Below are 23,563 nucleotides of genomic sequence, written 5' to 3'. Positions count from 1 at the left end.
CAGTTTTGGCTCTTGACTCTTTTGCATTGCTGCAGGCCGTGGCTGACTAGTAATTCTAATATTTCCCGCTGGCGTTTATTTGAGCGTGTTTAACTGCCCCAAACCAGCATAGTGATTATACGCAATGACCCCTTAAATTTATTTGCATCAAAACTGACTTTCTTATATGATATTAATAATATGCTTTTGAAGGGTTTTTGTAAACCATGCAGCCACACAACGCAGGCACGGAGGCCTTCTCCTTATGCTCTGCGTTAAATGCGGAGGTCAACTTCAATGTTTTCCAACCTAACTGTTGCCCATGGATGCCTGCTCCAAAGTGCGCACATTTATAGACAAACGAGCGTGTGTGGCTGTCATTACAGGTCATTACACGATGAAGACTGTGTTGCTGTAAAGCATTCAATTAAATATTCCAGCGGTGGTTCACTATTTTTTTTCTTTTTCCGTGAGCTATAGGGCAAGAAGGCTGGAGAGGAGTTTCCTCTGCAGCCAGGGAGCCAATGGAGTCTCTTGCATGCGCTCACATGAGTTTCTCCGGACAGTTTCTAATGACTGATATTGATGTATGGTAATTTCTTGGCTGGATCACATGACACAATTACCTCAAGAATCGATCAAGATGTATTGCAGGTCTGCCTACGTTTCCGATTTTTTCTCCCTGGCGGGGTCTTTCCACGCGCCTGTGGTGCCATAGATGGACAAAGTTTAACACAGTCAAGCTGCCAATTCCTTTCCTCTGGTGCAAAGAGGAAAAGGGAAGAGATATGACGGAATACGATGATCGCAGCTGTGCGTCAAATATGTATTTACCGAGCTGCACTTATTACGTTTCGACGCCTGATTTTACATCAGTCTCCTCCTTTTTACCGCAGACTACTTCGTGTCAGATTAATTTCCCCTATTCCCCCAACATTGGCCAAGTGCAACCTGTTCGAGAGGTCGCTTTCAGGGATTATGGACTGGACCATCCCAGCAAATGGCACTACAGGGGAAATTACGCGTCCTACTATTCAACGGACGAGATAATGCATCGGGACTTAATCCAGTCCTCTAGCAGCAGGGCGGATGTGATATTCAAAAACGACTCCCTGTACGGGCACCACGGAGGGACGAGCTCGCCGTGCAATTTCTTCAACGGTGTCGGCCGGAATGGGGTTCTCCCCCAGGGCTTCGACCAGTTTCTTGACACTTCTAACTCGGAGAAGCCAGGCGCGGAGCCCCCCAAACAAAAGACAGACTCCTCTGTTCCCGGAGATGCTGCGAGTAACAATCAGGCTTTAACCAAACTGGAGCAGCACAAAGCTGAGCCGAGCGGGAGCGTCGACGAGGATTCATCTTCCAACTGCGGCGACAAGAATAACCAACAGAGTAAGTTTTATTTATTTCCTCATTTTTCTAGTGTATAAGGTGTAAATAATTTAGACAATAGACTAGGCTGCACTGTGTCCACCGTCGCGGCCGTCCAGGGTTATGTGCCGCTTTATAAGCATGCAAAAGCTTTTATATCCCAATAAGATTTACTTTACGGTTGTAAAGGTATTTACAATGGGAAACAGTAAAGTCACCATACTTTGACGGTTGCCTTGTGTCCAGTGACAATATTCTGTAACTGGAATTTATATGTATTGTTAGGGAATAAATGAGAAATAGAAATCGCTTTATTTACTACATCTTATCAGTAATACTGTGCAGGTAAAACACTTTAAGAAAATGCAGGCAAACCCTGAGTTTACCGCCATAACACCGTAATATCGATAAACATCAGTATAAATTCATTTTAATGCAAATTCCTCTATCTGTGTGTGTGTATATATGTGTGTGTGTGTTTGTGTAAGTGACTGTGTGTGTGTGGGTGGGCGGGTGGGTGTGTTTGTGTGTGTGTGTGTGTGTGTGTGTCAGAGAGAGGGCCTTTGTGCTGAAATAAATAAACTGTGACCAATCTGTCAACCTGTTAGCTGTATTATTTTAAAAACATTTTATAACCTGATTTTCAATTTTACAAAAACATTTCACATCTTTTTCCTCCCACTTTTTGTGCAGGTTCATCAACCAAGTCCAGGAAGAAGAGGTGTCCTTACTCCAAATACCAGATCCGAGAACTTGAACGAGAGTTTTTCTTCAACGTGTACATTAACAAAGAGAAGCGGCTTCAGCTTTCCAAGATGTTAAACCTGTCAGATCGGCAGGTGAAGATTTGGTTTCAAAACAGAAGAATGAAAGAGAAAAAGCTGAACCGCGATCGCCTACAGTATTTCACTGGGAATCCTTTATTCTGATACCTGGGAGACACACACACACACACACACACACACACACACATCCACAGAGAGAGAGAGAAGAGTAAAATAGGTATACACACGCATATCTTTCAAAGACTGGTCCCCCCTGTGTGTTTGAACCTTTTATCATCCTGTTGAAAATAGTTTTGTTAACAAAAATTTGGCATTTGGGAAACCGAGGTGTCATATTTTTTGCAAACTATTCCTGCATTTATTTATTTGTGTTCACATATTTTTTCGCGTTATTGGCAACAAATATTTCCTTTTAGCAAAGTGCGAGCTGTGCTTTGAAATTATTTATAAAAATATATATATGTAGGCTTCCTTGTGTATGTGCATTTATACGACGCATGTAATGAACGTTGTGGTGTGAAATAAAGTCAACAAAATGTATCATAGTCACGAAATCTGTCAAGTGAACTCAACCAAAAAAAAAAAAAAAAAAGATTAGAAAAAGAAAAAATGCTCTAAAGATCCATCAGTGGAGAAATGTGGCGCTTGCGGGCCTGTATGGTGCCATTATTTCCTCTGCTTTCAAACACTGGGTTGTTTACTAAACCTTGAACCGTCTAGACAGTACAATAAAAGTAGCTGTAAACGTCTAAATAGAGGGCTATTGGATTTTGGTGTTACAACCCCCAGACCACAAGAAGACTGATTCTTTTAGTTTAACTCCAGGCTACAAATGTTTGGAGAATTAAAGGGATTTTTGCGCATCCCGTCCATATTTAGCTTATTCTGACATCTTGGGGAACTTGTAATGCTGCCAGTCTCAGCTTGGAAACGGTTGTTATTCTAACAAGGAACCCCATATATGTGGATGAGTATTTTTATTTTCCAAGTTTATCTGCTTTTATAGTATCTCAATGCTCGACGTGTGAGTTTGACGCACGAGATTTCCAACTGTTTGCAAAAAAAGCGCGTTTTTCTCTTTAATGAATGCAGGTGAACCGTTTCCATCTTGGCGCACCTCCACTATAAGACACAAGACTATTTCTACAAGAAGTAGTTATATCTGAGCGCCTTGCTTTACCTCAGCAGTGTACACCACTCTGTTATTTTTTGTAACCAGCAAATAAATGCATTGATGCCACAGAAACAGTCGCTTTATTGATAATTCGTGTGATGATACTGGGTCATCGCATCACAGGAATGACACTTGTTTCAGCGTCCTTTTACGGAAAAAATAATAAAAAAAGAACTCAGGAGGAGAATTCATGTTTATTTCATTTGCGATCTATCACATCTATTTCCCAAATAGGCTATTAGAAAACTGAGGTTTCATTAAGCGTTTAATTGGGTTGTCATCATGTCCTGTAGTGAAATGACATTACCAACTGTGTTTCACTTTGATTCTCAGTGTATCCACATGAGGGCAGACTTGCAGCTTGGCTGCCAGTTGGGAATGCAGAGTTCAGCCAGATTTAACATGAAAATCGTTTCAGTGGTGGAATAATCCGTTTAACACATGTTTTGTTTAGGTTTTTTGTTTTAACTCTGAATTCATGCATCAGCCAGAACTTGGTTGTTTTCGACAGAATTTCTGTTTTTTAAATGTCCAGAGAAAAAGCATGTGGTTTAAATCAAACCGTCCAACAATGGTTTACAGTTTGTCAGGAGATCTGAGAAATAAACAGATAATATGAATATATGTCTTTATTTTCACTCGTATCCAGCTGAACTGATGCAATTCCTGTGTGGTATCTTCCAAGCAGCAGTTTCATTTTCGAGTCATGTTCAAGTGTTTTTAGATGACAAGGCAGAAGAAATATAACTCTACTCCGTGTCAGTAAAGCCTCTGGGTTTTCGCATCTGAACAGACCTCTATCTTTACCTGGAGGCCGCTCAGTTTTACACTGCAGGCCAACGGAATCTGTCTCTGCAGGCTCAAATATCATGCTGCTGTGGGGGATTATTGACATAAATGTGCTTCACATTTCCTTTCATTTCATTTCATTTTGCAGCTGTGTAACTGTTATTAAGTTATCTTTTATCTGCGGCTGTATTTCGGCCGCCTATTTGCTGTAAAACATTAGTGTTATGTTATGTTATGTTATGTTATGTTATGTTAAGAGCTCCCAAAAGCTTTTGCTTTGAAACTGCAACAGTGACTTTTTCCTTTTTGGACCCCCATACATCCTGGTGGTATATTATTATCATTTTGTTGTTGTTGTTGTTGTTGTTGTTGTTGTTATTATTATTATTATTCGTAAACCGTGGAAGAGGAGCAATGTTTTCCTTTTTTAAAATTGCTTTATTCTCCGAAATATCACTAAGACTTATGTACATATTTTGCGTTTATGAATTGTTGTTTACACATGAAGAGAAACGTGTATTAAAGATTTTGTTTTCAGTTCAGTTCATCACGTGATATGCGAAATATCCTTGTGATATCTTTGAGCGATCAGTGGCATAATTAGTAAACATAATTCAAATAAAAATGATATCCGTGTGGTCACGTGTCTAAGTTAAATGCAGTTTTTTCTGCCTTTGAAATAACTGAATGTGTTAAACGGGGGATGTATTTTCCAGAATTATTCCATAACAAAAAAATGTGGCTTATTAGGCCTGTGTTTTGTTGTTTGTGACTAAAATTTGCATACTGCACATGTAACCAAATGTAAAAAGCGCTGAAAAGATTCAAGTTCTGACAAAGCTCGATACATAAACACCAAAGATATAATCATTTCAAGCTGCATTTACTGCGTTTTGATAATTTGTAAAGACTTGTAGCAGCACTGGCGATTATTTTTAACCTGGCTTCTGAATTTTTGGACGATGGATTTTTCCAGGAGTGCTTCCAAAGTGCTTTTCTTTTATTGTTTCTCTTGCACACATTTGCCTTCCCTGCAGACAAAAACAATGGCGCCATGAGCAGAATAATCCTCACACTGTGTACACCTCCGCGTGCAGCAGGTTATTAAACTTTTTTTTTTTTTTTTTTTTAATATTTGAAAGTCGAAAATACACCTGTGACAAAAATGCAAATAAAGATATTGTGCTTAATGATCTGTGCAGCTAATAAAGGACAATTTTCTATCCGTTTCTGTCTGTAATATTTGATGCAGGATTATTGACCTTCATGCATACAGAGCTGCTTTTTCATTTAAATCTGTGAATGATGGGCCCACATTTTACCTTATAGATTTGACTTTGAATTACCTTTGACTAGATTTGTTTTTGTTTTTTTTGTTTTTGTTTTTTGTCTGTCGGGATATTTAAATGACTTTGTCCTTATATCGAATGTTTGTTTTTTTAAAAAAAAAATAGAATAATAGTCAACAGTCAAAAAAAATCTTTGAATTAATTGAAAAACAGAGCAAACAATGTAGTTTTATTTGGTATCTTCATTTATTTATTTATTTTCTGTTTCCCATTTTAATGAGTAAAATATATGCAAATACACTTAGCGGTGCTTCCATAGTGTGCGTGGAATCATGTGATGGTTTATGCAAAAAAAACAAAACAGCACATTTAATTCAGTAGAGCTGGTTACATTTGTTCAAGGGCCGTTGTCGCCTTTGCGCCATGTAGGCAGCATTTTACACACACACACACACACACACACACACACACACACACACACACACACGTAGGCCTACACGTTACACACACTCCCTCTCCTCTCTGTCTCTCACACAAAGACACAAACGCCTTTGAAGCTCATGAAAACCTCTTAGTGAGCATCACTTCTCGAGTAGGTGAAAATCCAAATGCGGGTGAAGTGTTTTCTGGTGACATTCAAAGTGTCTTAAAAAAAATAAAAAAAAAAAAAACAAAAAAAAAAACGTGATTATTGCAGGGTTTTTTTTTTTTGTTGAACAGTCTCTGTAGTCCCGCGATGCCTCCACCAGCGCGATTCTTGTGAACCAATTTCAAGTCCGCGTTGTAGGTGTCGCTGTTGACCACGTCTGCATCCGCAGTGCGAGCGCGTGCAGGGGGAGAGGAGGCTGCGTCTCAAGGCCATTTTCAAATCTCATTGGTGGGCTTGTCATGTGGTCCGGAGGCATCCTGACTTACACGGAGATTGTTTTTCCTAGATATGTCAGCTTACAAAGGACATCTCTCTCCTCCAAAGAACTTAACCCCCCAAAATGTCCTTTCCCAGTAGCTCACCTGCGGCAAACACATATTTAGTGGACTCTTTAATTGGTGCTTGCAGGACGGACAGCTTTTACGCCAACAGCAACATGTACATGCCGTCTGGCTCAGAAATGGGAACTTACGGAATGCAAACCTGTGGACTCCTGCCGTCTTTCGGCAAAAGAGGGGAGGTCAACCACCAAAATATGGGCATGAATGTCCCCTCGTACATACCTCAAATAGATAACTGGACTGATCCGAATAGACCCTGCAGAATAGAGCCGTCCAGTCAGATGTCAAATTGTACATTTTCACAGAGCATAAAGGAAGAAAGCAACTGCTGCATGTACTCCGATAAGAGAGTGCAAAAAGTCAGCTCTTCAGACGTCCCCGCATATCCTAACGTTATTCCTGAGTCGTGTCCAGTCGATGGTCCCGAGATCCCGGTTCCGGGCTATTTCAGACTGAGCCAAACTTATGCGAACGGGAAGCACCAGGAAAACTACTGTCATGATCCACCGAGTCCAAACCCAACACTGATGCAGCTCAGCCGGCTCACGCCGAAACCGCACTCCTCCTCGTCGTCTTCTAATTTCGCAGAGGTGGAAAAGGAAAGTGAGGACGGCCCGCAAATCCCCGAAACCTCAAGGACACCCGTCCCCGTAGAAAGCCCGGATCCCAAGTCCAGCTCGGAGGAGAAAAAGTGCTCCATGGAAGCCCCTGTGTCCAGTCCTGAGCTGCACCACAAGGAAGGGAAAGGTGGGTTGGCTTCAATGAAAGCTTTTTTATCTCGTGGCGCTGTGCTGAGAAGGCTCCAGCATCATAAAACCAAGTATAAAACACAAACAACCCTAAAGTCGTAATGTTTAATGAGAGTCTTTCTCAGGTTGCAGTAATAGGCAACAGTGAATGGGTTTTATGCATGCAGAGGCATGCAGAGTATCCTCTGTGTCCCCCTGAAATTCAAATAATAAGCATTTTAGAAAACATATTTGAACAATATGTTGCTTTATATTTAGACATATTACACAGTTTTCAGAAGCTAAAAATTAAAGTAAAGCAGCTTTGATGATTCTACCACGCGTTTGCTTAATAAATGCTAAATTTAACACAAAAGGAGCCTCAGACTTTGTTAATTTGCAGCTGCATGGTCACAGTGTAATGCTGGATAATTTAGTCTGTATCTTTAACTACAATGTGATAATATGTATTATGTAATCTGTATTTGAAATTCAATTAAATATTGGCAAATGCAGCAATTTAAATACAGGTTACTTGTTAGTGTGTAGTTTTAAGGTCCAGTGATATTAATAGTTTTTAAAATGATGTGTAAATGTTGGTGCTGGTGTGCGGTTTCATCAGCTGGGATTTCTTTTCATTTCTATTTTATTTTTGGTGGCATGTACTCAAGTAATAACACCCCCTGCATATTATTTATTCTGGGAAGTCATTTATATTGTGTTATTTCCCAAAGGTGAAATTCAAAGCAGCAGGTGAGATGTTCAAGCGTAACCCCCCCAACCCTCGCACTACTCTAAAAACACTGATCATATCTTTCATTTGACTCCTCACAGACTGCAAGACTGACGCGCCAACAAGCAACTGGTTAACTGCAAAAAGTGGGAGAAAGAAAAGATGTCCCTACACAAAGCACCAGACCTTGGAGTTGGAGAAGGAGTTTCTGTTCAATATGTATCTGACCCGAGAGCGCCGCCTAGAGATCAGCAGGAGCGTCAACCTGACCGACAGACAGGTCAAGATCTGGTTTCAAAACCGCAGGATGAAACTGAAGAAAATTAACAGGGAAAACCGCATCCGTGAACTCACCTCAAATCTCACTTTTTCGTGAGCTTGCATGTACCAGTGGTTAGCTGTCTTTTTTTTTTTTTTTCCTTTTTTTTTTTTTTTTTTTTTTTTTTTTTTAAATTTTCCTCTCATATTCAGTTTGATGCTTCAGTGGCATTGGACGTTTATCTTCAATTTCAAGGAAACTGTGACTCTATGTGCCAATTTTAGTACTTTGTGTGGCGTCGTGTATTTGTCTTTGTTTTATCACAGGGTAACACTTCTTGGTCTTAAATTATTGGTGCAGTAGATTTCTTCCCCTCTGTCAGCAGACATTTAATTCAGTCTGAAGAAGGATGTCGCGACGGCGAGCTGTTCGGGAAGGAGTTACTCTGTTTCAGTCATGAAAGCACACTGATTGTCGTATAGTGCAGATTTTGTTCTACAGTGGGTGCGAGCCATTTGCTAAATGTTTCTATGGGCCTTTAAAGCGGCTGAAAACAAGGTTAATTGTGAATTTATTGCATGTTTGTGGCATGTATCTTGCAATAAATAGATGGTCAAATAATCCTGTTTGTATTTGTTTATGCTGTCAAAGTCTCTGATCTATAATTATCAGAACCAGTTATACGCAACTGCAAAATACTGAGTGTTCAATTGCACTGACGCAGGTACTATTTTGCTTAGAGGCGTTTATGAGGGGAAGCAAAGGGCAAGAAAGGACATTTTCTAAATTGGACAATTGCTCTTCAACGCAACAAAGGAAACGATGGTATTAAAGAAATGTTCTTATCTCACTAAATGTTTGAAATTATCTTCTGGCTTCATGTGACGATGACTCTTTGGGCTTAAACACTTTAAAATTTTGGTTTTTAGTTGTCCTGATAAAATGATTAGTCTATCATCAGTCGCGTTTAAAGATATTACACTTCCTTATATGCCAATTGAAGATTACAGACTGTTATTTGTGAATTTAAACACAAAAAAACGCCTAAAAGGTTTATATAAAATAGTCTAAATAAGCCTCTTCCGCCGCCCTCCTCCTCCAGTCGTCTATTTGTGTATAAAGACGCATACAGAGGAAAAGAGACAAATCAAGTAAAACTGTGTGTTTGCTTTATTTTCGGCCCTGTTCGCAACATCTAATATTATATGGACTGTTTGACGGGGTAAGTTATGTTCAAGCACAAATTCACAGGCAAGAAACAGCTCTTCCTTCCTTTTTTGGGCGACGCAGGCCTCAATGGCCACGTTGCCTTTCTTTCAAGGGTACAAAATAACACTTTTTTTTTTTTTTTTTTTTTAATTGTCTGCTGTGGAGTCAAAATGTAACTCTGTCTAATACAGTCTGCAGATTTATTCCTTATCTAGTTTATAGATTATTTCCCCTGGAAAGCGTTTGTTTTGCTGGATTGAAGGTCAAGTAATTCTACTTCATAATGCGCAAAAAAGAGAAAAAAATCCACTTTAAAAAACAAACTCAACATCTACTTTTAAATGTCAGCTTTCAGAGAGAAATATACAGATGGAGTTTGCTTCTCCAAGTCTTTTTTTTTTTTCTTTTTACTGACGGCATGTTATAATCACACGCACCTCATAAAACATTTATTGATACATAAAGAGATTATTGCCTCCCTTTGAATGAATACAATAATTTCACAACTGCTGTTTCCTGCTCAACTTTAAAAATTAAACCAATGCAGAAAATATGTTTCCTCGCCGAATATTAACAACGGATACACCGCATTGTGGACGGAAATGGCGTCTGTTATTTTACAACATGTTATTACATGTATTTTACGAGGACTCCGTAAGTCTATAAACCCTTTTATAGCATTGGGGGTATCAGGACGATATTATAAGAGTTTTCTCAAGCATTAAGATGCAGGGAATCCGTGTTGGTGGACTGTGTGTGGGAGGAAAAGTGTCTTATTCCTCTGCTGAGCTGGTTGCATTGTTGCAACGTCCTGCAGCCACATGTGAAACAGGAAAAAAAAAAGGATTAACATTTGTATTCTTTTTCTGCGATTGTTGTCGCCCTCCAGTCACATCTGATGGGACTTTTTTATTATATGTGAAATGAAAATCTAAATTAAACCTGACGAAAAGAAAAAAAAAAAAGAAAGAAAGAGAGAGCAAGGGCAGGATTGATTTACTCGCAGTATTGGTAAATATGACCACGTGATCCATGTAACCAATCCCTGTAGGTGCAGGCCAGCAAAAATACTATGATTGTTCATAGAGGGAAGCTTCCCGTAACAGTTCAACCCTTATTATATGAGTAGGAAGAGATCAAAAATGTCTTCCAGTGGCACTCTCAGTAACTGCTATGTGGACGCTATAATGGGGCAGGAGCCGGAGGATGTGTACGGTGCTCGGTTTATTCAGGCTCCACACACGGTGACCCCGAGGCCGTCAGGTGCTGGGGACAACGCAGACTTCTCCTCTTGCAATTTTGCACCAAAGTCCGCCGTTTTCTCATCGTCTTGGTCCCCGGTTCACCCGCAGGGGATTTATCATCCGTATGTGCACCACCACCACCACCACCACCACCAGTCCCATCTCCCCGCCTCAGACGGCAGATATGTCGGCGTCCGCTCCTGGATGGACCCCATCTCCAACCACGTTTCGTTTGCCGGATTTCACCCTAGCAGTCGCCCGTACGGGACAAAGCCAGACGTCTTGCCACCGAAAACGTCAGATTGCGACACGTCGGAGGCAGAGGCTCGGCCGCTCGCCGGTCAATACGCGTGTGGAGTGTCGGAGTGTCCAGAAAAGGCGAGCAAAGAGCACAGTGGAAGTGAGCTTTCGAGCCACAGCGAGCCCAAAGACGAGAAACAACAACAACTTGACCCAAGTAAGTAAACGAAATAGCCAGTGCTGATTTACAACCTGAAGAACTGTATGAGCTGGGTGTGTAAAACTGGAGGTTTTACTAACCTATAAAAGTGTCTCGTAGCCTAGCCTACTATACTGCGGCTCGGGAAGGAGAAAGAACCCGCCCTACACGGGTTACTACAGGGGACCCTAAAGTTTTTCATGTCACGGGACACCCAAAATAGCTACATGTTGCCCCATTTCGATAAGTTTTACCTGGAGACTTTAACGACAGACGTAAAGCTAATTTAATTTCTGCTGTTTTATGAATGAAATTAATAATCCTTTGCGCCTTTTCTCGTTGTCTAAAGAACCAGAACGATTCCCTGTTTTGCTTTTGATCCCTTAAGGCCACACCAGTGCCCTTTGACGCCCCTGAACCCCACTTTGGCAACCATTTACTGCACTCAAAGTCACTGAAAATCAAAATCACCCTCATCACATGTGTGTCTTTACTTTACATGTAAACCCCCCCACCTCAACCCCACTATTAATCCCCTCCTGTTCTTTTTTTTCCCCAGACAACCCCGCAGCAAACTGGATCCACGCACGATCCACGAGAAAGAAGCGATGCCCGTATACGAAATATCAGACTTTAGAGCTGGAGAAGGAATTCCTCTTCAATATGTATCTGACCAGAGACCGACGCTACGAGGTGGCCCGCATACTCAGTTTAACCGAGAGACAAGTGAAGATCTGGTTCCAGAACAGGAGGATGAAAATGAAGAAGATGAACAGAGAGAGGAGCGGCAAGGAGCAGCTATGAAGTCCACACATGTGATGTTTGTACCAAGGATCTGAAAAATTAAATTTTATTTTTGGTAGGAGCTTCGGTAGCCGTTTTATTTTTTAAGACGTCTTGTATAGCATAATATTGAGTGTCATTGGACAAATGCGCAAAAATTTGTCTTGGTCAGATTGGTACATACACACACACACACACACACACACACACAGTGAAACTATGATTTTGGCAATCTGAATTTTTCTGTTTTACAATTTTACACACACACACACACACACACATACACATAAGACTCATCCACAAACTGGGATGTTCAAGCAGTTTCACAGAGATGTTGCGCATCCCCATTTTAAGGAAATGTGTGTTGCTTTTGTTAAGAATTTGGAGTTGTACATAAAACATTTTCACAGCTAATCTACTTTGACTGCTGTCTGTGTCGCACATGGGAATAATGCATCAACAAAGTGTTTGGAGATTTCTACTTGAAAAGAAATGTTTAAAAAAAAAAAAAAAAAAAGATACGCCTGTGTTTAACTTTCTCACACACCAAAGTGAGCTGCTGCTGCAGTGTTTGAAGAAGAGTAAAATTATCCATCTAATCCTAAAACATCAATAAATACGCTCAGATTTTCCTTTAAGTAACACATTTAATAGGTTTCTGTGCATGTTAGTGGCTTATTAGTAGCTTGTTTTTATTTAAATAATCTTATTTTAATTGTAAAAGTAATTTAACTCCTGAGCATTGTCTTGCAGGCACATAAAAGAGAAATACAACGTAAAATGTCGCCCAGTTGCAGTCACAATTAAATAGTTTCTACACGCAACAAACGCATGTGAGGAGATTAAAAGGGTTTAAATCGCCCTTTAATCCTAAATGAGGTTACATACTGTGATGTTAAATTTCACCTTTTTTAACAGTGGATTTCATTTGAAACGTAGATGAACGAGTAATAAAGTGTTTACGATTAGGAGAGGTGTTGCGCGGATTTCCAATTTATTGTCCAACTTGTACGAATAATGACTTTAAAGCAGGAAGAAACGCGGTCCAATAAAGCTTTAGAAATGGCTAGACGTCTGGCCTAAATTAGTTTATGAGCCTGGCCAGTAATTACACTCCCCTTTGAAACTCCTTTTCTTGGGCGTTTGCGTCTGTTGCTGACAAACAGCATGTAGACACTTTTCCACAGGGTGTCTGGTCGATGAATTGTTTCAGAGGAAATCACCCCCACCTTAATGGTCACGTTTATTCATCAACTCCACTTCCCACCGATGGGAAAAAACTTAACTTTGACTGGTGTCCAACACAGCCTCGCTTTCATTAATGTTGAAATATAAACCATAATCCTGTTTTATACAAACTCAGAGGAAACAAATCAGTCTTCCGGTTAAATTCCTCCAAATTATTATTGTTCTTGTTGCAAACATATGAATTATAATGTTTTTATTTCAGCTCCGGTCAAATCAAATGGAAAAAATCCTGAAATATGCAGAACTAAATGCAATCTGTTTAGCTTTGCTGGAGCTGTGAGCTTTATTGGAGAAGTAACGAGAGCGCTAGAGGGCGATATTGTTCTTTTAGTCTCAATTATAGCGACACATGCATGAGCCAGACCATAATCAATGTGTTCATGGATTCATTCATTTAGATGAGGAAACAACATGTTTAAAAAAGATCTGAAAAAACAACCCTAGAATAGTTTATGTAAAATTATAAGTTTTCAGATTGTGATTTTCTAAGAACTACATGAAGGCCATGATAATGATACCATCCCGATTTACGTGGAAGCTGTTCGTATTGGAAAAAAAAAAACAAGAACATGACACTCCTTTAATATCTGGGAATAGTTAAATTCATATTTTTGTCTCGCCTGTTGCAGTTGTTGGTGTGCAGATTGTTTAGTCTAATCGTGGCAACTTTCAGATTCCACATTTCAACAGTCTGTCACACATTCAAACAAAAAGGGAAGGTTATTTTCGTCTAGACTGTTAGGAAGGGTTAATAAAAAGGCTGGAAGGTTTTTATTAGTCTCAGCTCGTCCTCGTTTGCCGTAAACAACAGTAGTAACAATTATCTGCCTTCAGAAATGAATTTTTTAAAACTTTCTCCGGCAAAGGCCTCAGAACTCAATGTATCCAATGTATTTAATATTTTTTAAATTTAGGTGCCTTTTATTTTGTCCTTGTATGGTGAAGTAATACAAATAGTGGTGATATTTTAACCAATGTCATAAAATGTGGATTTTTTCCCCTCCAAATCCCTGACATGAAAAAGAGTCTAGAGGTGATTCTATATTGGATGTTTGAAAGAAAATAGCCCAAATAGATATATGTATATATATTTGTCTTTGTGAGTGGTACAGTCCACTGCATTTCATACAATAAATCCATACAATTACCACTAATTAACTGTAGCTAAGAGGGATTAAAAATGGGCTACAATTTGGCATTTTGTGACTCCAAAACTGAGTAACATAGACACACTTAAGGCCCGAAGTCCTCTGATTTTCCATTATCTGATACGCAAAAGCCCGCTGATCAATTCTCGCTGTTCATTTATCTCACTTGCAGCTCGTATAACAGATTATACGAGCTTTAAACACCGATGACATACTTGATGAAAACGGCCCAGAGCAGCCTACTTTTCTCTCTCTTTTCTGCTGTGTTTGGATCCAGTCTGCAGAGGAAGAATAAGAGGCGCCTCCCTGAGTGTATACTGCTCTGTGTCCTCAGGAGTCAGCGTCAGCATTAGTTTAGTCATCGCCATTAAACGTGATGATTGTCATGAGGGTCCCAGTTGTAAAAAAAAAAAAAAAAAAAAGTATCCAAATGCTGAAAGCCAGCACTCTGAGCACAATATTGTAGCAACAGAAAAATATTGAATTGATTATCTGAGTCTTGATACACTTGGCTTCATGAGATGAGTACAGTGGCCTATAATCAAAATCGCCTGGTGAATGAGGTGACCTCTGACCTCAAACTGACAATGTTCAGCTTCTTTATTTGAAAATGCACGATTACACGCTGTTTACACGCGCACAATAAGTGTATTTGACCGCTTCTTTGATAAGGAGAAATATATCTTTTAACATATCGGCATGCACAGAGAGGGGGAATTCCTCTCATTATCCCCATTTTCATGCAGTAATCCTCACTGTACCGTTATAGATAGTCATGTTCCTCTTTTCCTTACAGGCCATAAGAGGGGTTAGCTTCACTCTTGTCATTAGATGCAGTCATGTTACGCCCATAGATGTTGTGCTGCTCCATATCCACACTCTTTATCCGGTGTTATTTCTGTCGAGGCTGCATGTAGGTTAAGATCAGAGCTGTGGGAATTAGCCAAACGACTGGGAACACACTTGGGGAAAATGCTCGGGCTTTTCCACAACAGGGTCAACAATACACGTCCTTCGAAGTCAAATAAGAGAAAATGCATATAAGGGACAATATATCATATTTCAGCAATCCCCTTTGACAAGCCTGCAGGGGACTTTATATCCAATAGATCGTACATTGTGTCTCTAATCCAACCCACAAACACTTTGGTGTAAGACCATTAACTGTTTAATGTCTCCAGCCTGCTTGTTTGTGTTCACGAGGAAAGTAACAATAAATGTAAAGCAATTGAGGACGATGACGCACTTTGACCGGCAGGTATCCTTCATTTTAGAGTGAATTGTGACGCATAACGTCACACCTGGACGCTCCTTTGTTTTTTAATTCTAGACAAAAACAGAGAAAATGAATACAGGTTTTTTAAACGTCATAAACTCAACAGTACGTGTTGAATCATGTGGTGTACAGCCTACAGTGAGTCTGTTGGCTTACTAAAGGAATTGAAATGTTGGTGTGCATGTAAAAAAAAAAAAAAAAACCCAAAAAAACCTTAGTTAGGTTTGATAGGTGCATAGATGGATAATAATCATTAACTTTTTTCTTTGCGACAACACTCTGATACTTGATTCCAGGGTTTGAATCTGATGTGAGTGCAAAAAGCAGAACTGGGTGAACATACAGCCCTGAAAACGTAGTTAGTTAGTTAACAAACATGATATAAATCATCAAATCATAGGCTTACCTTTGCAACATAATGGCTTGTGCTTATTTGGATGAATTTTCAAGGACAAGGTGGTGCAGGAAGAGCAACTAGAGCTCTGTGATGATGATAATGAAGCAAGATTTTAATACATGTACATTACAGGAGCCTAAAGTCTACTTCCCTGTTGGCGCTACACAACATATCAAATGTCATATTTATATAGAGTGATACTTACTTTAATAACCATGATATTTTTAGTTGGAATATTTTCCTCAGAAGTAAAGAGTCATGATATGAAAATATAAAAACACATACAGTAGCTAATTTATTGATTATTACTGGATTTCCTTGAATGTTTGTCTTTGATGACTTATCTGATATGAAAGGAAGCTTTTGGCTGAACAGATAAATTAGAATAGAAGTGGGAATAGACAGAAAGACGAGCCCTCCACACCCATGAATTAATATGCAGACAGAGTGTCGCTGTTCTGGCGAGCTGCTGCATCTTTATTAGTCATCTAGGTGTGGCTGTGTGTATTACTTCCACCACTAACTTGATCTGCGCCGCACCCCAACAAACACACACACACACCACCACACGCCACCACCACTTCATGCTTTATATAGACTATATTTATCTTTCTTTTAAATAGCATTCAGATAGCAGTCAGAAATACAGGATTAAAGCAGTGGAAGGTATATTCTGGCTGTGTCTAGTTTCCTCTCATGAATAAAATGTATTTATTTCACTTTTGGGAAATAAAACCAAACACCATTTGTTTTCTCTAATCAAAGAAAATGGTCCTTGTGAGCTTCTCTTTTCGCCTTTGGCTCTCCATCATTCACATACTTTTACGTCTCTTCCAGTGCAACGTGGCGACTCTTACCAACGGTGAAGTAAAATAAAAGGCAGTAACATCATGTAAGAAGAATGAACAGACAGATGGTCCTATATCTTTACACTGAGACTAAGGCGATGCTCATCCGTATATTTCTTTCTCTCAAGAATGAATAAGAATGACCTCTTCCCAATGGACTATAGAGTTGCAATATTGTCATAGTTGTGTAATGCTACAAATCCTGATCTCTTGCATTACACACACACATACACACACACAGACACACACACACACAATAAGACAGGAAACCAGAGACTGAGCCATAGTCTGACTATAAATCGCACAGTGCTGACTCTGGCATGCCACCAGATGAACGACACTGAAATAAAAGAAATTCCTTCTTGCTGCAGAAATATGCTTCACATGGACTGCATGCAGTTGCAGAATCACGCCTTTAAATCTCGAAGGTTAATGGTGTGAAAAAAAAAATATTGATATCACAATAATTTCTCTTTCATATGAATAACAACAGAGCTTTTTAAGGGCGTCTTACAGACTGCAGATGAACGTGATCGTTTTCCAGTATACAATCTGTGGAGACAAGTCGATGCAGCAGCACAGATCCGCTGAAAACACACCTAGAACAATAAATAGGCCCAAACATCAAAACGGAGAAGGCCAGTCTGACGGTATTAGGCTAAATTTAACGAGGATAAATTAATTTCCTTTTATTTCCACTTAAGTATACGTAATTTAAACCCAGTAAGCTTACTGGTTTTATTATGTGACATTAACTTAACAGCTTTTCCACAGACCGCTTACTGAAAAACAAAAAAGAAAAGTGAAACATTGAATTTCTCCGTCCTTTTCAGAGGTGCAAAAAGCTTCTGTTCAACACAATAAAACCCCTAAATGTTAAAAAGAAATAAATCATCATGTTTTGGGGGGTAAACAGAAATGTTTTCTCAATCATTCAGCTTTTATGAGCAAAGTAAACATCGCATCATCAACATCATTTTGCCATAAGTTGAACAAAAATGTATAAATTCTGTCCACTCTAATGTTTTCTGTTATTCTGTAAAATTAGCATCTTGCTGAGGTTAACACATTTTAAAAGGCGGCAGTCAAACTGCAGCTTCTAGATTAAACATTTGATGGCTGAGTAGCAGGAACAAACTCTTGTTTTTCTCTAGAGGACATGGCGGGGGCTTCTATATGCGCAAAGATGGGGAGAATTGCTGCAGTCCAAATTCCTTTTTGTGAGAGGGACAATTTACAGCTTGGTAGGCCTAATAGACCTTTTTATGTGCCTCCATCGCCTGTCATTGGATGCCACTGGTCATGTGTGAGAGGCAAACGTCTTCATGGCTCTTTTCCTGATTTCCCAGGCGATTTTTTTCCCACTGCATTCTGCGTCTATGGCGCCCAAACCGATACGCCACGGTTCTCTTAAAAAATTGCCAGTCATTCGTTTCATAAACGTCTGATCAGCACATATCTGCGGCACTGCGCTGCTCGGTCTCCTGGATGACAAGAGGATCGTTTCAACTTTCTCCATAACAGACCTCTTCACGCAGAGCAACACCGGCTCCTCGTAGCTTTATCAAAATGCAGAGCATAGGTAAACCTCAAAGAATAAACATGGATTACCTCCCTTCTATAGGTAAGCTTTCTGTGTGATACTGGACTTCATTTACGCGTGTGTGTGTCTGCATGTGAAGCCTGACAGCTTCCTGTTTCATTAGTCATGTAAATTAGCAGCAAGGTAATGACTCTCAGGTAATTTGGTGATTCTGCTGGATGTACTGATATGATATAAATAGTTTTTTATACTTAACACGAAGAGAAGGTTGTTGATTAACTCAGAAATGATAATGTGCATGCTACCATGCTGCAAGAATCCAAGATAATCTGATTAGAAATAAAGAAACTTTGATTATGAAATAGTTTTACAGTGTTTAATGTATCTTGTGAATGTATTTATTCTGGCTGGTGACTTTGAAGTGTTTTTATGCACACATATAGTTTGTGTTTGAAGTCAGTGATGATGGCGTCTGAGAGGTTTGAGCAGCAGTTTTTTGATGCAGTAATTTCTCCTCCAATCAGAAAAGTGCTTCGTGTATTTAACTGAATATTCCTCATTTCGATTTAGTTTGAAGCAGCATATGTCATGTCGAAAAGTCTGTTTTGTATTCATCAGTTTTCCCCAAAAGTCGCTGAACACAATTTATATAATCCTGCATCTCTCGAGCTGCTATAAAACCTGCAGTAATCTGCTGCTTTTCACACACTGAGCACTTGCTTAAATTCTGCACAATAATCGACACATAACAAATCTGCTTTGCTATATCCAGAATATGCAATCCTGGCAGGGAGAAGTTCAGTGTTCATAGCTGTTTTCAGCTGCCTGGAGATGGGGCCAACTGAACAAAGACAGTATTTCACTGTGGCCTGACAGGCAGCTGCGAAAGTATTTACAACCTTACTGCAATGCGGCAAAATGGACCCTGCAAGACAGACACAAGTAGAAGCCTGAGAAAATGAGATGGGGTTCAGCCAGTGTTGTTAATTTGACTATGCACATAGCTTACATATTCTACATGTGTTTGTTGTCTGTAATTAAGTGGAAACTGACCGCAGGCCTCCACACATTTTAACAGATTGCAGTTTCCACGGACTGGATGTGGTTTCCCCTTTTCACTCTTATTTAAATCACCCGCAGAAATGTCTTCTGGTCACATAACAGACAGCCTTTGTAAACAAATGTTTCTTAATAACAAGCCGTAGGGAATCTAACAAGGTACAATAAGCTGTGTTTGTATAATACTTTCATTTTCTTATTTATATATGTATGTGTGTATATATATATATAATTTTTTTTCGTTAGTTGGGTAAATTGATTCATTCATTTATATGTTTTCATTGTTATCAAAAGCAACACGTTTATTTTCCTTCAAGTGCGTTACTATGAATAATATGATCAACAGTGAAAAATATACCAATCTAAGCATGGCATTCAGTTTCATGCTCACTCTTTATAACCAATTTAATTGCCTAAACCAAGGGAGACAAATATGCAAAAGGATTATATGATTCTTTATGTGACTAATCCAATTTAATCTGTTTAAGGAAGGTGAAAATATCTTGAATCAAGGCTCATCAGTCAACTATAGCGTCAAAAAACATTTAGTCCAACAAAATATTAAAATAATCTCATTTGCTTTTGAAAAAAGTGCACTTCCTGCAGCCTTCTTGCACACCTGTGTCACTAGTTTTATGATATAAACTATGGGATTGGATGAAATAACTTGTTTGTATAGATGGACACTTTTTGCAGTGGAAAAAGGGGGAAACCGTCTAAAGCCAGCAGAAGGCGCTGTTGCCCAACAGTCAGCCTCTCTGCTCCCATCCAGCAGCAGGTTCCTGGACTCTGTGATTGGCTGAGACACGTGGTCACATGATCTAGCTCGTTTTTGAAAGTGCTTTTGGGGGAGTTGTGAGTAAGAAAAGTCACCCTTTTTGCTGCTGCAGCTGTAATAAGCTAAGTGAGGCAACACATGAGATGAGGTACTCGTTTTTTTATTACTGAGGGATGTTTATGTGTTTGCGTTCTGTACAAACCACATGAAGTGTATCACAGAGCACCAGCAGAAAGACAAACTGTTGTTTATTCTCATTTATTTATCTTGTACAGCCAACACAATGGACACTTTACAACCACTTCAGTTTAAGATGCTTTAATTACAGCAGCAGCTTCAACGTTTTCTCTTGAGAGCTTCTTGAGAACTGTAGTTACAAAAAGAGGTGTAGCTGAAAATAAAATTGCTAGATTTAATTACTAGGTAATAAAAAAATATATATGACTATATATGACAACTTAGCAGCTACTATGTTCTCAAACAGTAGGATCAATGTAGGGACCTGCTTCTTCTCAAACACCCTAGAAGCCACACAGGATATTTTTACCCTCAAATCATCCACAGGGAAATAACCTTTTTATGGGACATGCATGTAAAAAAAAAAAAAAAAAAAAGTGACAAGCCTCTGATTTGATGCCCTCCCCTTTTATTGTACCTGCCCCACAGTAGCAGCCACACAAACCTCAACATCATCTGCTCTGTCCAGTTTGGACAGGGAAGGAGAGGAGGAGCAAAAAAGAAAAAAATGCTGTGCGCTCTGGGATTGGCCCGGATAAATGAATGACATCAGTCTTACTGTGGCAGGTTCACAGGGGATTTAAAAAAATGTATTTGAGCACAGATCATTGATGCATGTATCATGTTTTTGTTAACACTTTAGAGGTCAAACGGCTTCAGCAAAATGCATTGAAATGAATTAAAACTATTGACTAATATAACTTGAGAAAAGGCCATAAAGCAGTCTGAGAATATTAGTTCTAGTGAGCAAAGACACAGTTATTAAGAGTGTCATACTTTGTTACTGGTTGACTGACTGAAATATGCACATTACTACAATGCCAACATAAAATAAAATCTATTTTTTATCTTGTCCAAGTGCACCTCTGTTCCCATTTCAACCATGACACTGTTACAGCCTCCCAGCTCCCTCATTCCTACGACTTTTCCTTAATGCACAGCAGCGTAATCGGCGTTATTGAGTAAGTGCAACTTTCAGGGTTATTTATGGGCCTGCGCGGTGTTGTGAATGGCTGCGAGGAAACACGTGATGCCATTAAAGTTTGTTTTATGGCCTGGGACTTGACAAGCCAAAATATAATTCTCATTGTGTATTAGTAAGACGGTCCAGATGGGTTGGAATAGAGCTTCAATTGGCGGGGAGCTGTACCAGGCGGACTTTTCCTTCGTGGATGCGTTTGTTCCGTGGTGCGCCATGTGTTGCGGTCTCTGTGGTAAGCTGCGTTTTATCAATTGCTGGAGCTATGGGCGTGTGATGTCACAGACTAGTATATGCTGTTTCCTGCCTCTAAAAGCGGCAGCAGAGTGTGTGCTCGGGCCAGAGATAGTTATGATGATGTGCTGCTGTGAGGGTTCTCTTCTGTTACACTGCTTGGTATTGGTTTTGGGTATAAAGACCTTTTAAGGCTCAATCGGTGCGTTTTTTTTTTGGATGGTGTTATTGAACTTGCTGGTCTGATTGGCTGCTGTATGATTGGGTTAGCTGATAGCATTGGGCTGCTTATTTGCCTGGAGACGGACAATTAAACCTGCGGTCACCAGACTCATCTTTTTTTCCGAGATTATTGGAGAATTTGGTGAATTATTCTAAAAGGCCTAATTAAAACAATACGAATTCGTTTTCCATCACAAATCTGCTGTTTTCAGTTGTATCCGTCAGTTAGAATTTCATACATTATTAGTTTAACAGTATAAGATGTTTTTTATGCGTACTGGTATGAGTTTACCACAGGAAACTACAATAACAGCTGTTTTCTATTTTTCACATGATGTGGCCTATAGTCACTATAGGCCTAATGCATATCCTCTGTAGGCCTTATCTGCTTAATTTCCTCAGTCATTCCTAGAAATGAAACCTAATAATCATAAAATGTTTTTTTATATAAATTCGACGGATTGGGGTGATTAAATCTTTATTTTCTATTGTTGTCAGTCAAAAAAAAAACGCGCCCTGACTTCGCCCGAAAATGAGATTAAATAGGCCTTCTGTTTTCTGCTGCTCACACGCTCAGTTTTAGAGCTTTTTGGTGGAAAAAGCTCCTAAAATGTAATGAAAAAAAGACTGAAGCTGAACCAGTTGGGCTTTCAGTTAACACAAGCAGTCAGGAAACGCTGACTTTATCATTCTTTTGTTGTGTATCTCGGCTTTGACCCGTCTGAAGGACTAGCAGGGCAAGGTGAAAGGCAGGTCAGGCTGTCTAACAAATACTGAAATGTGAAATGCATTTTTACTGATTCTGTTGTGTGACTTTTACCTGCAGCCAGAACGAATATTTTGCTGTTTTTTTAAAAATTTATTTGCAGAGTAAAGATGATGGCTGCTTTATGACAAAGTCTGTATACGAAAAGCTTCATTTTCAATTTTATTCTCATGTTACTTTACAGTGTAGTTCAACCTGAAAATGTTGAAATGCAGCCAAAATATGACATTATATCAAACCACTTCACACATCATCTAGTAAATAATCAGCAGGTAAAAATGTTCACATGTTTATTTCTTATCAGAGAAGAAATCATCTTTATTTCAGGCTTTTCCCGAACTGAAATGTATCAAATGTTGGCCACTGTGCTTTAAGAAAAGAAAAAAAACCACAACAACAAAACAAATGTCCCATGAAATAAAACCTGAGATTATAATTTCATCATTTTAATCTGACTGAAATCGATTCAAAGCGTCACGCAGGTCCCATAAGAATTTCTGGCTGATGTAACACACTGAAATTATATTTCTGCTTGATTTTGGCCCACATATTTTGATAATAACTAATATTAATATAATTTGGTTTCATTCCCGGGGTGCCTCTGTTCAGATATATATAAAAAGCAGCCATTCACAGCCTTCACTCATTTGTAAAGGCTATTTCAGAAGGATTTGCAGTGGCTGCCATGGTGGTGAGTTAATGGCTTACGAGGATTTGGTAAACTTTTGCACCCTTTGAGCTGTCAGCAGCAGCGAAAATAATTGAACTTTTTGATAACTTTGTAAATGATTTAGTTTGACCTCCGTGGCCTCGAGCCTCATCTTCTGGACATGTGGTGATAAGATCTTGAGTATTAGCCAGCTACTATCTAACTGGCTATCTGCTGGTGAGTTTATATTTGGAAAAAAAGGGCCTATATTTTATTCTGAGCTGACAGTTTTAAAGATTATACTCTCTTAAAGAGGCTGTTTTGTTTGATTATGAACTTGGGACTGTGGTGGGTTGAAGAAGACCTGCCAGACTTACTGACTGATAATTCGTTCACTGTCTTTTTCT

At 39.3% G+C, this 23,563-nt stretch overlaps 4 protein-coding genes across 4 annotated transcripts in view; all 4 read left to right on the top strand.

Moving 5' to 3' along the window:
• hoxd3a (homeobox D3a) overlaps positions 1-23,563 on the top strand; it is a 66,770-nt gene that overhangs the window by 29,846 nt on the left and 13,361 nt on the right. The window lies entirely within an intron of this gene.
• On the top strand, positions 601-5,387 carry hoxd11a (homeobox D11a). Its single transcript, XM_044365430.1, has 2 exons — positions 601-1,371; positions 2,044-5,387. Exons 1-2 carry the CDS (start codon positions 768-770, stop codon positions 2,277-2,279), a joined length of 840 nt encoding a protein of 279 aa, XP_044221365.1. The 5' UTR covers positions 601-767; the 3' UTR covers positions 2,280-5,387.
• hoxd10a (homeobox D10a) lies at positions 5,648-8,929 on the top strand. The gene is made up of 2 exons (XM_044365427.1): positions 5,648-7,124; positions 7,940-8,929. The coding sequence occupies exons 1-2, from the start codon at positions 6,377-6,379 to the stop codon at positions 8,212-8,214; spliced, it is 1,023 nt and encodes a 340-aa protein (XP_044221362.1). The 5' UTR covers positions 5,648-6,376; the 3' UTR covers positions 8,215-8,929.
• Positions 10,235-11,854, top strand: hoxd9a (homeobox D9a). The gene is made up of 2 exons (XM_044365428.1): positions 10,235-11,007; positions 11,549-11,854. Exons 1-2 carry the CDS (start codon positions 10,428-10,430, stop codon positions 11,791-11,793), a joined length of 825 nt encoding a protein of 274 aa, XP_044221363.1. The 5' UTR covers positions 10,235-10,427; the 3' UTR covers positions 11,794-11,854.

This window comes from Thunnus albacares, chromosome 11, assembly GCF_914725855.1.
Source record: "Thunnus albacares chromosome 11, fThuAlb1.1, whole genome shotgun sequence".
NCBI lineage: Eukaryota > Metazoa > Chordata > Actinopteri > Scombriformes > Scombridae > Thunnus > Thunnus albacares.
The sequence above is the reverse complement of the archived record's forward strand: the minus strand, read 5'-3'. Positions and strand labels throughout refer to the sequence as shown.